We start from the raw sequence: 14,923 nt of genomic DNA on the forward strand, positions 1-14,923 counted from the left end.
CCCCCCCCCTCCCCCTCTCCCCCCCCTCCCCCTCTCCCCCCCCCTCCCCCTCTCTCTTCCCCCCTCCCCCTCCCTCTTCCCCCCCCTCCCCCTCTCTCTTCCCCCCCTCCCCCTCTCTCTTCCCCCCCTCCCCCTCTCTCTTTCCCCCCCCTCCCCCTCTCTCTTTCCCCCCCCCCTCTTTCCTCCCCCGCTCCCCCTCTCCCCCTCGCTTCAATTCAATTCAATTCAAATGCTTTATTGGCATGAAAGTTTACAGGAAACCATATTGCCAAAGCTTACATAACAAAAAGTACAGTTTTCCAACATTCTGTAGGTGTCAAACAATTTTGACCTTCGTTGGGTACATACAATATTAGTTTAAACAATATTAATTGGACAGTCGTTGAACATCGTTGGGTACATTCAGTATTAATTTTAAACAGTCCTCAGGTTGTGACATGTTGTTACATATTTGGCACCAAGGTATGGTCTGTCTCCTTCTCCCAGGACTAATCTTAATTTTGACAGGTCATCCAATTCTTTGAAATCTGGGGTTGTTTGGCTGAGCTTGTCAAATAATATGTTTCTTGTTGTGTTGAATTTTTCGCATTTTAGGAGGAAATGCATCTCAGTCTCAACCTCGCCGGCCAGACATTGATCACATATTCTATTCTCTCTAGGCTGCCAGGATTTCTTGTATCTTCCTTTTTCAATTGCTAGTTGGTGGTCGCTTAGTCTGTACCTGGTGAGGGTCTGTCTCTGTTTTGTGTCTCTGATGGTCGAGAGATAGTCTGCCAGTTTATATTCTCTTTTTAGGGCCCGGTAACATTCTAATCTGCTTTGGCTTTTGGTTATTTTGTTCCAATGTTCCAGGTAGGTTTCTTTGCATTATTTAATGATTTGGTTCACTCGGATTGGTGTTTGGACGGCAGTGTTGGTCTGGGACTGGTCAGGGTCCGGCTGAGTAGGAGTACTTAGTTTCAGTAGCAGCTGACTCAGGGGACTCTTTTCTGGGTTTAGCTCTTGGGTCTGGAAGGCTTTAAAATGAAGGGTGTCTGGGGAGCTAGATTTGAGGTGATTTAGGAAGTTTAGTGCTCGTTTGTGGATGTTTATTATCAGTGGGTATCTGCCTAGTTCGGCTCTGCATGCATTTGTTGGTGTTTTCCTTTGGGTGCGAAGATTGCTTCGGCAAAATTCTGCATGTAGGGCTTCTATTGTGTGTTTTTTCCCATTTAGTGTAGCTATGGTGATTGAGCGGGCCCCATACTTCACTACCGTACAGCGCAATGGGCAGGATTATGCTGTCAAATATTTTGAGCCAGATTTTGATTGGGATTTGGATGTTGTAGAATTTTCTTTTTATTGCATATAGGGCTCTTCGGGCTTTTTCTTTTAGTGCATTCACTGCTATGCTGAAGCTCCCTGATGCTGTAATGGTTAGACCAAGGTAAGTGTAGCTCATAGTGTGTCCTATGATGGTATCACTGAGAGTAAACTGGTATTTGTTTTCCTGACACCTGGGCCTTTTTTGAAAAATCATGATGTTGGTTTTCTTTAGATTTACTGTTAGGGCCCAATTTTGGCAGTATTTGTCGAGTAGGTCTAGTTGTTGCTGTAATCCCTGTTCTGTGGGAGACAGCAGAACCAGGTCGTCCGCATAGAACAGGGATTTCACTTCTCCATCCAGGAGACGGAGACCCGGTGACTCGCTTTGCTCCAGCATGTCTGCTAATTCATTTATGTATATGTTGAACAGGGTCGGGCTCAAATTGCAGCCCTGCCGGACGCCTCTTCTCTGGGTGAAGAAACCGGTGCGTTTGTCTCCAATTTTGACACCGCATTTATTTTTCAGCTACATCGATTTAATAAGGTCATAGACTTTGCCCCCTATTCCACACTGAAGAAGTTTATAATAGAGCCCTTCGTGCCAGATAGAGTCAAAGGCTTTCTTGAAGTCAATGAAACAAGCGAATATTTTCCCATTTTTTTGTTTGGTGTATATGTTTTTCAATGAGAGTGTGAAGGGTATAGATATGGTCGGTGGTGCGGTGTTTTGGAAGAAAGCCTATTTGATTTTTTTCTAAGGATATTATGTTTGTTAAGAAAATCCAGTAATCTACTATTTAGAATACTGCAGAATAACTTCCCTAGACAACTGTTGACACAGATGCCGCGGTAGTTATTTGGGTCTGATTTGTTTCCACTTTTATATATGGGAGAGATGAGTCCTTGGCACCAGATATCGGGGAAAACAGCCTGAACATAATATGATGTTGAATAACTTGAGTACAGCACCCTGCATCTCCATATTGCTGAACTTGAGCATTTCATTTTTGATGTTGTCTGGACCACAGGCTTTCTTTAGGTGGAGAGATTTTGTTTTTGTGGCTAGTTCTTTCCATGTGATTGGGGAGTCTAGAGGGTTTTGGTTGTCTTTAATTGTCGCTTCTAATGTGTGGAGTTTTTCTGTGACATGATGTTGACTTGGGTTTGTTTCGTTTATTGGGATGTCTTTGTACAGGTTTTCAAAATGTGTTCTCCAGATGTCGCCATCTTGGATTGGTAATGCTTGCAATTGTGTTGTACTCAGGTTATTCCACATATCCCAGAATTGATTTGGATTAATGGAGTTTTCAATTTCTTCGAGTATTTTGTGGGTATAATTTTGTGTTTTGTTCCTAATGGTGTGTTTATATCTTTTGAGGGTCTCATTGTATCTAATACGTAGGTCTGGATTGTTTGGTTGGCGATGCTTTTGGTTTGATATTTTTCTCAGGTCTTTTCTGGCATTTTTGCATTCGTGGTCAAACCATTTCTCATTTTTATTTTGTCTTTTGTAACGTTTCCTCTTCTGTTTCACAAGGTTGGCTTTTACAGCTGCCTCATGGAAGATCATATTTATATCATCTATGGCCATGTTTACACCATCTCTGGTGATCTCATATAGATTTTCTTTAAATTTTGATATTTTACTTGAGATCAGGTGAATTTAGTGCTGTGATGAATTTATCTCCACTGTCTGGGGCCCATCTGTATGTCTAGTTTATTTTATGGAGCTTACTGGGTTCCTTTTTTGTGTCTGTAGTTTGGGCAGAAAGTTTAAGGTACACATTTATTTGGTTATGGTCTGAGAGGGGGGATTGCTGCCTGACGGTGAATGCGTTGATATCGCAGGGGTCCAGGTCAGTGATTGTATAATCCACCACACTAGACCCAAGAGTTGAGGAATATGTGAGTCTCCCTAAGGAGTCCCCTCTGAACCTACCGTTAACTATGTACAGGCCTAAGGCTCGGCAGAGTTGCACTACCTCCCTACCACTTTTATTTATTTCACAGTCGAGGTTGTTCCGATTTGCGATGGCTGGTGTGACATATAAAGGGGTCTGGCCAAACACATGGTTGTTGCCCTGTGGGTCTATGAAGTCGGGTTCACATCCGGTCCTTGCATTTAGGTCCCCACATAGTAGCACCTTTCCTTTGGCCTGGAAATGGCTGATTTCCATGTGGAGAGTATCAAATAACTCCTCTTCAAAATATGACGATTCTATTGGAGGTATGTAGATCGCACATAAGTAGACATTTTTTTTGTTATTCCTATATTTTTATCTAATTTTAGCCATATATGTGATTTTCCCTGTTTTATTGGTGAGATGTGTTTGTCCAGTTCTCCTTTATACCACACCAAGATTCCCCCGGAGGTTCTGCCCTTGCGTGTCTTAGTGTTCTTTACTGAGGGCACAATGATTTCATGGTACATTGGAGGACAGTGGGTGGGCACGTCCTTTTGGCACCATGTTTCTGTTAACACAATTATATCAATGTCTTTTATAGCTTTTAGGAATTCAGGGTCTGTACTTTTCATCCCAAAAGTTGAGGAGCGGAGACCCTGGATATTCCAGCAGCTTATGTGGAAAGAACGCATTTATATAGTTCAAAAACGAAATAAAATGGACCTATTTTGTGGGACGAGTGTGAAAACACTAGTTTCTATAATGCTAAATGACGATTTAGTATAAATTTCATGAGGCATGCACATACTGCTATCTAATAATAGTAATAGCAATGATAAAATAACAATATTAATAATTTAGTGCATTCCTCTCCGGCTTTCCAATCAGGGTGCTTAACATCGTCCTGATCTTTCTCAGTTCTTCGTCTACAGTCTGTGGTCTAGAGGGGGGTCTGTGGTCAGGTACAAAAGCACGGTTCTGTTGTTGGTTTTGTATAGGGGGGTGGGGGACAGTGGTGGTCCTGTTTGGGTTATGGCTCCCAATGGTAGAGGGGGTGGGAGGGGTGCGTCTTTTGGCAGTGTTTGAGGTTTTTTGCGAAGACCCACATCCGCTGTTTGAGTAGATGTATTTCGTCAGAGGTCCCTTGTGTTGATGTTTGGGTGGTGGGCCAGGTAGACGTTGGGGAGGGCAGTACATCTCGTGTCGATCTCCCTGTTGGTGTTGTGGATTACATAGGCTGGGGTGTCCTTTCTGGGCAGTAGTGTGGAGATCACGATCCGCGCCTCGGGGAATTCCCTGCTGGCCTTTTCCGCCATCCTGCTCACCGCCCTAGCAGTGCCTTCCCGTAGGGTGCGTAGGTCATTTGTGCCTGTGTGGATCACAAGCCATTTGGGGCTTCCAAGGGATTCTTTGTTCAGGATCTTCATTGCATGGCCTGTGTTGCTGCACCATTTTTTCAGGACTTGCTGACTTGGGAACATCCTCTGGGGGTCCAAAAACTTCCCGTTGGAGTCGGTCAGCAGGACCGCCTGAGGGGCTGGCTTTTCAGACTGGGTAGCAGTAGTCTGGGCAGGACTCGACTGAGGGCTGGTTGTTGGCTGGGTTTCTGGGATAGGCTGTGTGGCAGGAGCAGGGTTTGGGGCCTTCAGTGTGTTGTCGCAAGGTGAGGGTGTGACATCCTCGTGTGGGGGGGCATCCGACGGGTTCTGTGTCCCTCTGTGTGTTGTTTTTGTGTCATCAGGTTTTTGGACCTTAAGAGGTTTGTGTTGCCTGCTGAGTTCAATTTTCTGCCTTTCTACTGCCTCCATCGTTTTGTTTAGCTGAGTACGGAGTTCTTTGATCTCATTTCTTTGCTCCTCTACGATCTTTCTCAGCTCGTGGATGGTGGACTCGTTTTCCGTTTTCAGCTGTTTGAGTTCCTCCTTCAAATTCTTGGCCTGTGTTTCCCTGTATTCGTTGAAATCGAGTTCTAGTTTGGACAGATTCTCCTTCAGCAGTTTGTTTGCGTTGAGAGGTGTAGGGGGGGTGGAGATGGTCAGGGAGGTGTTTGCCTCTGCTGGCCTCTCTTCTTCCTCCGCTTGGCTCTCTTCATTCTCTGTTCGGCTCTCTTTTGCCTCCTGTCCATTGGTCCTCTTTGTGTCTGCCTTAGTTTTCAACTGGGGGAATTCCTTTTCAAAGGAGTCCAGATTTTCTACATTCCCCTGTATCATGATCTTTCCTTTTTTGTTGTAGTAGCTTATGGTTAGCAGGGGATCATCTTTATCTAGATTTCCATCTTTACATATTTTCAGTCTGCCTCCCTTGCTAATACCTTCACTGGAGACGTGTGCGTAGTGTTTTTGTAAAGTCTCCTTCCATGAGGGAACGGAGTCGGTGTAGAATATGAGGTTGTTCTTCATCTTTTTCCCTTTGTGTGTGGTATAGTCAACGTAGAGGACCTCTGGGTTATTTTGTAGTGTTATGTCCTTGTGTTTATCCTTTGCCTTATTACTTGTGCATTGCTCAGGATATTTCACTTCCCTGCTCTGTGTCATTGTAGTCGTTTGTTTTTGTCGTAGCTAGATAACTTTTTCCTCTCTTGTGTCGTGTTCCACCTTATCCCACTTTTAGGTCCAGAATTGAGAGTTTTTCCGGGGTTCATCTTTGATATAGCTGCTCTTGAAAGTTTCTCTCTCTCTCTCTCACAGGCTCCTGGTTCGGGTTGTTTACCGTTTCTCTCGGGGTTTCTATTCCTTTTTCTCGCGGGTTTGTTGATCTTTTTTCAGTTTTTTCGAACTAAACTTAAATAAAATTAAACTTAGGTAGAATTAGGTAAAACTTCTTTTTTTTTCCGCGGACCCGGTGTTTTCCTCTTCCGACTCTCTCACTTGCTCTCCGGGCTGCGGACTCGCTCTCTCTCCGTGCCCCAGACTCGCCCACTCTCTGTGCCCCGGACTCGTTCGCTCTCCCCGCCCCGGGCGGATCTCGTCGCGTCGGTTTTTTTTTTTTTTTTGACTCGCCAGGCTGTTTCCTGCCCTGGTCCCAGCCCCTCGGCTCGGCTGTGCAGTCCCAGCCCGGCCCGGTGTTTGTCCGAGTTTCTCGGGTTTCAGGCCCCGAGCTTGCTCGCTCTCCGGGCCCGACAGTCCTGACCCGGCCCGGCCCAGTACCCCTACCTCTCCACTCGCCTCTTTGACTGGCTCGGGCCGCTCCTCCCGGTCTGGGTCTGCTCCGGTTGCTGCTCGCTCTCCTTCTCTTTGGTGCCTCGCTCATCCCGGCTCTCTCTCGCTCTCGCTCTCGCTCGCCCCCTCTCTCTTCTCCACACCCCCCCCCCCCAAATGGAGGTACAGAACAACTGTGATCTAATTGAATGGTGGAGCAGGCTCCAGAGGCTGGCTGGCTTATTCTTGTTCCTATGTTCTCTGACCGGTCTGGTGTGCGTGCACCCTTATGCTTCCTCACATGATGAGGTCCTGATCTTGGCCATGCCACCAGCAAAGCTCTTGTGCTTCACCAAGATGATACGAGGAATTCAGTGGATGAGTTATTATCCAGTGACTGAAAAGCAACATTGGAGGAGAAATGATGCTTGACCTGGGGAGTGTGTATTTTGGGTGGGTGGGGGGGATCATAATCGCAGGAAGAAGCAAAGTGATGGAGAAAAATAATCTTATCATTTAGAAGCTTTGAGTCTGTCAAACAAGCTTTTTTCTAAAAAAAAAGAGAATGGCTATTCTGACTTTGGGTAAGAGCTAGGTGTTTACAATTTGGGTGCGATTTTAGTCTGATGCACGAAAAAGGCAAACGGCAGGTGTGATCGTACCAGCCGCCTGGTGAAAATGTGGAACTCGCTACAACACTGGTTGGTTGAGGCGAATAGCATAGATGCATTTAAGGAGAAGCTAATAAGTACATGAAGGAGAAAGGAATGGAAGGTTATGTGTATGGGGTGAGATGAAGTAAGATAGGAGGAGGCTCATGTGGAGCATAAACACAGGCACAGACCAGTTGGGCCGAATGGCCTGTTTTCTCTGCTGTAATATTCTGTGTAGGACACCAGGGAAAACTCCCCATCTCCTCTTCAAAATAGTACACTGGCATCTTTTACGTCCACACCTCAGTTTAACATCTCATCCGAAAGAAGGCACCTCTGACAGTGCAGCACTCCCTCAGTACTGCACTGTTGGCCTAGATTTTGTACTCGAGCCGCTGAAGTGGGACTTGAACCCGCAACTTTCTGACTCCGAGGCAAGAATGAGGACCGGCTCGATCTCTGCTGATGCTCGTCATTCAGAGTCGCACAGGAAGAACGGCCAATCAAGCTCTGTGCTAGAGATCTGGCCGAAGCTGTGGAACCGTACCCCTGTACAGTTTGCTACCCCCAGGAGAGGCAGGGGGAAAGGAACTCTGCAGGAGGAAAGCGTTCATTAAACTTTTAAACGGGTATTTTGAGCCATCCGTACAGATGATTCTTGCACCAAGCTCGGTTTATGGTGGACTGATTTATTTTTAGAAATAATGTATATTGTTAATTCATCAAAGACCAGAGTCAGGAGATGGTGTTCCTGCAGTTTTGTTCAGTGAAAACTAAGCGAATAAGTGCTTTATTGTGCACTTGTGGCAAACAGTACTGCCCTTTAACTGTTGTCTCAAAACTGTCCACTACTGTCCCAAAGGCACATAAATAATGAATTAAAACCTTGCAAAGTTCCCCCCCCCCCAACTTTTCGGTTGGGAGTGGATGATGGGGCGTGGCTGGGGCAGGGGCACCGAGGGCTGCAGGTCACATTTCCCCTGCAATCTCCATTGTCAAATGCAGCCTCCAGCCCTCAGCAGCTCCTTACCATGTCACGCCTCCCACTTGGAAAGGAAAAAATGAAAGGGTGGTTGTGGAGACGTGGCAGGTGCGGGGCTGCATACTGGTGGAGAAAATGTGGCCTGCAGCACTCGATGGCCTTCTTCCTCCCCCACCGCCTCACTCCTATTGTGACCTCCATCCTCTACCCTTCCTACCACTCCTCATCCCCATCCTATCTCTTCCCTTTTAAAATTCCCAGTTAAACCCTGTGTGTTGGTACACTTTGTACACTGGCACATCCTGCGTGTTGGTACGCCCAGCATACCCTCCGTGCCCTGGCACACCCTTCGCATGCGTACTCTCCATGCACTGGCACACCGAGTCTTCGTACCCTCGGAGCTCTCGGCTGTGGTATTTAATTTGAGGAGCAGAACTACTGAAAGGCTTCAGTGCGCAGTTCTTCAAAGATCTCTAATTAGGAAAGTGAACTACCTTCAGCAAATATTTAAAATAACATTCAAATTCTCTTCTTCCACATACAGAGAACGGGAAGACGGTCAGCTGGTTGCTGGCAGCAGACGATGACGTGTGGGTCTGGGTAATGGGTGATGGCCCAGGAGACAAATGCTATGACCAAATTTGTGATGAAATAATTGCAGAGCGAGCAAGACAACAGGCTCAAAAAGAGGCAGGAGAACTGAGGTACGGAATATTCCTTTTCCACTTCTGGTATTGTGCAGTTACAACATTCTTATTTACAGCTTATAGTGACTGGATATGAAAATCAAACCTACAGTGCAAAAGGCCCTTTGCGCTGTCCTCAAAAGCTAAATGTCTACAATAGTGTGTGAGCTGGTGTCTGTGCATCAAGAATCTTCCCATGCTGGTGATGACTTTGGCATAAGATGAAAGCTAAGCTTTTATATGTCAAGTCTAAGACTTTTGAATCGGCGATTAACATGTAAAACCCATTTCAGTTTGGGTTAAAGATTCACTGTGTATGAAGCTAATCAGTATTTCAAAGGGGAAAGTGGTTCTACATCTTGAGGCAATTCATTCCGTACGCAGGTTCAAATGGGGCAGTGACTGTGGTGCAGTAACGCAGCAGGCTGATATGTTGATGTACTACACTAGTGAGTCGCTGGACGTAGAATGCCGTTGCTGGAACGCCCGACTGGGTTGTTGAGCAGTGGCAGTGGAGTGCGAGAGAACGCCCTTCCCCCTGAGAGGAAAAATATGTAGCTGGATCATTCTGGGCCACTGTCTCCAACATCCCTATTGGCTGGTTACCTGCCTGCTATCTAAGCTCGGTAATGGTGCGTGGCTTGGGAAAAACCTGAAGGGTGGGGGTGGGGAGGAAGAAGGAGAGTAATTTAGTGCAAGAGTCGATTGTGTTCTAATCCCAACTTTAATGTCACACAAATGAAACCATGAAAAATCTCAAACTCCAACGCTTTAATGTTTGGTCTTGGATGCAAGTCAACAGTTCAAATTCTCCACCATCTGCCCTGTATTATACTCTGATCTTGGTACATCAAAGAACTTAGGCTTTGCAAAAAAAAAAAAATCCCTCTGCTCATCTTGTGTGAATCCATTCCCCAAAATAAGCTCAACGTAAGCTCGAGGAACAACACCTCATCTTTCGATTAGGCACTTTACAGCCTTCTGGACTCAACATTGAGTTCAACAATTTCAGACTTTAACCTCGGCCCCCATTTTCAGGCGGCTGTTGATGATTCTGCCATCCCCATTTGCAACTTTTAATCTCTCCTGCCTTCCACCCAACACAGGCCGTTCCTTCAATTCCTCCCCCCACCCCCTTTCCCTGCCTCTGCGCCTGCTTAAAACCTGTTACATCTCTAACTTTTTCCAGTTCTGATGAAGGGTCCCAGACCTGAAACGTTAGCTCTGTTTCTCTCTCCATGGCTGCTGCCTGGCCTGCTCAGTGCTTCCAGCATTTTCTGTTGTTATCCCCAAAATAAGCTCTTATTTTTCCTCTGCATTTGTGAAATACGGCATTTTTGAAAGTCTGGTGCTGTTGCTTCCAATCATGGAGCAACAGTGTTTGTACTTCAGTATTGATATGAAACCAATCCTGCATTTTTAGTTATAATTACAGGTGCAATTGCTGTCCGAATCTTGGATTTGATTCTGTTTGGTTGGTATTCCGAGCTGAGAAGGCAGTTATTGGGCCGTTGCCAAATTGCATTGTAGTTCTCCCCTAAAAGGTCTGGAGCGAGCCCTTGGCCTAGTGGTAACATTCCCACCTCCGAGTCATCAGGTGCCTGGGTTCAAACCCCACTCCAGACAGTCCAGGCAGGTGGAGACCAGAGCTCTAGCTTTGAATTCTAGGTTGCCGTCCACAGGGATGCTTGCGTCCTGAGTGTGGGTGGCCCCCCCCCCCCCCTCCAGTGTATGGGCTGTGGGAGCCCATAAAACCCTCCCGCCGTGTGGGATTAACCTATCGGCTGGTATAAAGATGGCTATGGCCATGGAAGAAGCGCTCACGTCACGGCCTGTCACACTGTTGATCAGCCTGCGAATCCTTCCCTTGGGGGAATAGTGTGCAGTATTGGAAGAGTGTGGAGATATGAAAACAGCAGCCTGAGGGGCTTAACTTCAACCCTTTCATTTAGCTTTACTTTAATGAATTGCCATTCAGCTGGATTTCACTGCTCTTGGCTGGTACCAGCATTTGATTGTGAAATAAATGAATTGGTTACCAGCTTTTGGCAACTGGCTTGGAGCTCACTAATTGAAGTATTTTGAATTGAGATTTTCAAAGCTTCTCTTAATGGACTGTATTTAATGTCGGTCTCGTCCTCTGTATCTACCAAAAGTTGCATGGATATTCAAAACCGTGATAATACAAGGCGGGGGGGGTGGGGGGAGAAGTTTGATCATAGTTCCAGCACCCAAAATTAATGTTCTCGCCCACCCCAACCCCCAATTTCAGATGCTGAGTAACCTGCTATGTATTTCCTGTTCTGACTGGATAACGTGGCTTATTTTTATCCTGTGGTTAGATGCTGTTAATAATTAACATTCAAACATTTTTGAAATGATCTTGGGTTTTTTTTTTTCACCGCCCCCCCCCACACCCCCCCTTCCACTTTTCAATCTGTCCATCTCCGGCTCTCCTTTCCGCATTTTCTTACAGCAGGGAAGGTTGCCCTTAGTAATAAATAGCAATAATCGGTGTCGCTTAGATCCCGGTGCCAGGAAGCCTGTCCAATGATGCAGTTGAAAGGTCTCCATTGTTCTGACTCTTTGTTTGTTCAGCAGAGTCAACAGCAGCCAAAAAAAAAGCAAACTCACTGATAGAAGGTGGTAAAGTCTGAGGTATGAAATTCCTCTGGTGACAATCCCGATTGTTACGCCAGCCTGGCACCTGATGGTACTATAGGTCAATAGGAGGGCACCTTTATTAGTATGGGCCAGGTGGGTGCAAGCATCTCCAGTTTCCTGCCCGCTGACCTGACCGTGGGGGGAGAAGTTGCCCAAACGCGCAACCCCCCCCCCCCCCCCACCCACTCCCCGAACTCATCAACATTCCTATTGGCCCCTTGAACTAGGAGCCCAATCAGCACAAATCATTTTTTTTCTTTTTTCCAGTGTAGGATCTTTGCAGTGGGGGATGGGAAGGGAGAGGAGGTCCAGGGACAGTCGGGGGTCTCTCGTTTTCCTGGGGGGTTTTGCCGGTCTTCCGAGTTACAGTGGGAAGATTGACGAAACCCAAACAGAATTTCATGTTTCTCTGTGTTTGCCGCAGTTGGCATTCAAACTCGGAAGGTTCTGAATTTTTTTTTAAACTCCCAAACCAAGAACTTGATTGCTTGTGTGGGGGGAATACTAGCAACCAGTCCTGTTGGAACCTTAAGATTGAACATGGAGGAAATGCTCAGTGTAAATCCAGATAGCTGTCAAGTCACGTTTGTTTTATTTCCTTCCTTCCTTCCTTTACCCCCCCCCCCCCCCCACTCTATTGAGCCTGCAAACCTGGTTGTTGCATGTCTAGGGTTGTTCTATGTCTAGTCATTAATGTCCTGTAACAATAACTCTTAGATTATTGCCTTTTGACTCCCTGCTATTCCATGACGAGGCTCACATAAGATCATAAACATTATTGTGGCCCTGATAATCCACAGCCGTTCTAGTGGACTCCCACCATAAGACTGGCAGGAGTCTGCTGGAATAGCCACCAACTGGGTCCCAGCCTGTGCAGATGTTTCTGAGATGGTCTTTTGGTGGCACAGCTTCCACCCGCCCCCTATCGGGACGCCTGTAAGGGGAGGTGGCGATTCCTTTGGTCGAGAGTTCTTGCTCCTCGGCCCTCAGTCGGGGCTCAGCGTTCCATTGGCGCTGCTATGGGTAATAAGGTCGACCCAACAGAAATGGTGGCAGTTGTAGTGTATGTGCCTTTAAGTCAGAACTACTTTTACAGCTCCTGCATACTGTAGTACCGGCAGTGACCACACCAGTATATAAGCTTTGCGCATGCCTCTGTACCCCCAGTCTAGAGACTACCCTCCTCCAGTAAAGACCTGTTATTTGTTAATGTACAGCATCTGTGTGATTATTTAATAGCATATCCACTGAACCACGGATCCAACAGTGGCGATGAGTGTCGATTCGAATCTACCTGCAACATAAAAAAAAAAATAGTCGAGGCCAGGAACACTGGCGTCGACCACGAGCAACCGCCCAGCAATCAGGCAGAGATTCAACTTCGCAGGGGAGACTGTGGAGAGCCGGGCTTGGTTCCCCAGTCACAACGAGCAGTAAGAGACCGACGACAGGTCCAGCGCAGACCCTTCCCGAGCAGCGGCGGCTGGAGTGGAGCTGACCGACGGCGGAGAGAAAGCCAAGCAGCGTCGACGGGGTAAGACGGGGTGAAGAGCGCAGGGCGCAGCCGGGGGTTGAACACCGAGCGGCGTCGAGAAAAAGAAAACAAACCAGAGAGAGAGAGAGAGGGTAAAGAAACAGCTGGGTTCTAGACTGAGCGGCGTCGAAAAATATAAAAAGAACGCGCAGAGCACAGCCAGGGCTCATGGGCTGAACAGGGTCCGCGGGGCGAAGAAAGGGGAGACGCCATTGAGCCGCGGAGAAGAAGGAAAGCGCGGGAGACGCCATTTTGTGCCAGCGGAGAAGGGGAAGCGCGAGAGGCGCCATTTTTGACAGTTAACTCACACCCAAGGATGCCGAAGAGTGGCAGTATCTCTACGTTCGACAATTAAGTCGAAGATTGGGCGACATATGTGGAACGTATTGAGGTGTACTTGATGTGCCATCAATAACTCAAGGACAAGACGTTAAAGGATTCAACTGAAGGCTTTTAATCGCTAAGAACATTGCACGTCATTCCACATCGGATTTGTCTGGCAGAATGACTCATACAGCTCTTGAGACCTTTATATGACAAAAGACAGGGGCGGAGCCAATACACACAATAGGGGAAAAGGGGGCGGTACACACAATACAATGCAGGTAAAACACAGGGGCTGATGAAGACATATATTTCATCACAGTACTGCAGGGTCAATGAAGTGCCAGATGCAAATAAAGCACTGGTTCTGTTAAATTCCATGGGTGCAAAAACTTATGGGTTATTGCAAAATCTAATAACCCCAGAGAAGCCGGTAAACAAGAATTTTGAACGCATAGTAGAAATCCTACAGGACCACTTAAACCCCACACCGCTGCTAGCAGAACGATTTAAGTTCCATAAAAGGAACCAACACCAAGACGAAAGCAATGCTGAGTACCTAACAGAACTGCGCAAGCTATCGAAACGCTGCCAGTTTGGAGCGGGACTAGCAGATACGTTAAGGGACAAGTTTGTGTGTGGGCTACAGAGTGAAGGAACCCAGAAACGGCTTCTGTCGGAAAAGGATCTTACGCTGGACAAAGCTTTCAGTATGGCAGTATCACACGAAGCAGCCGCAAGGGGCGCTGCTGAGATACAACGGAGACCGCAAGAATATGGCACCAACGAAATGTCCTATGGAACAGGGAAGTGCTATCGCTGCGGCAGAACAACACACGACCAGAAAGATTGTTGGTTCAAGGACCAAGTGTGCAGACAGTGTGGGAAAGCAGGACACATAGCAAGAGTCTGCAGGTCTGGGAAGAAAACCAACAGTAAGAAATCTCCACAGGAGAAGTACAAAAAGGTACACCAGGTGATGGACAGTGGTTCAGACGAACAGAAAAGTGACAGACTCCGGAAGCAAGGAGCTGGGTTGTCTGAAACTACATAAGGTAACCGAAATGGAGGATCACCAGACTATCTGGGTTACACTCAAGATAGACGGAGTCCAAGTGGAAATGGAATTGGGCACAGGGTCAGCTCTAACAGTCATAAATCAAAGAGACTACAAGCGGCTATTTTCACACATACCCTTGACAGCTACAGAGATTGTCTTGAAGACTTATACGGGGCAAAAAGTCTACCCCAAAGGAAAAATAAGGGTGAAAGTGACATATAAAGGCCAGGAAATACCTAAAATGGATATATATATTGCCAAATGGAGGACCACCACTGCTAGGACGTGAATGGATCCGGAAGATACAATTAGATTGGCATTCCATACAGGCACTGAAGGTTGAGGCCAAAAAGGATGACGACGTCACCTGGACGACTGTCAAAAATGCTAACTGACGCAAAAGAAGTGTTCCAGGAGGGACTAGGAACACTAAAAGGAATAACAGCAACGATTAAAATAGAGGAAAATGCAAGCCCAAAGTTTCTGAAGGCCAGACCAGTGCCTTAAGCGATCAGACCAGCTGTTGAAGCAGAGCTGGAAGGGTTGGAACGTTCAGGAGTACTGTCCAAAGTAGACTGGAGCGAGTGGGCTACACCCATCGTTCCTGTAATGAAGAGGTCGTTGAGTAATACGCCTGGGGAACCAAAAGGTCCGCATCTGTGGGGATTTTAAGG

General features: G+C 46.8%; 1 protein-coding gene across 3 annotated transcripts in view; it reads left to right on the plus strand.

Annotated features, from left to right (window-relative positions):
* sh2d4a (SH2 domain containing 4A) overlaps positions 1-14,923 on the plus strand; it is an 81,912-nt gene that overhangs the window by 35,811 nt on the left and 31,178 nt on the right. For all 3 annotated transcript variants that reach the window (XM_086007367.1, XM_086007350.1, XM_086007358.1), the window contains one exon: positions 8,526-8,685. In XM_086007367.1, the coding sequence (XP_085863493.1) occupies positions 8,526-8,685 (160 nt within the window). The remainder of the gene's footprint in view (positions 1-8,525; positions 8,686-14,923) is intronic.

This window comes from Somniosus microcephalus, chromosome 2, assembly GCF_052327205.1.
Source record: "Somniosus microcephalus isolate GS21.2 chromosome 2, FLI_Smic_1.0, whole genome shotgun sequence".
NCBI classification, from domain to species: Eukaryota; Metazoa; Chordata; class Chondrichthyes; order Squaliformes; family Somniosidae; genus Somniosus; species Somniosus microcephalus.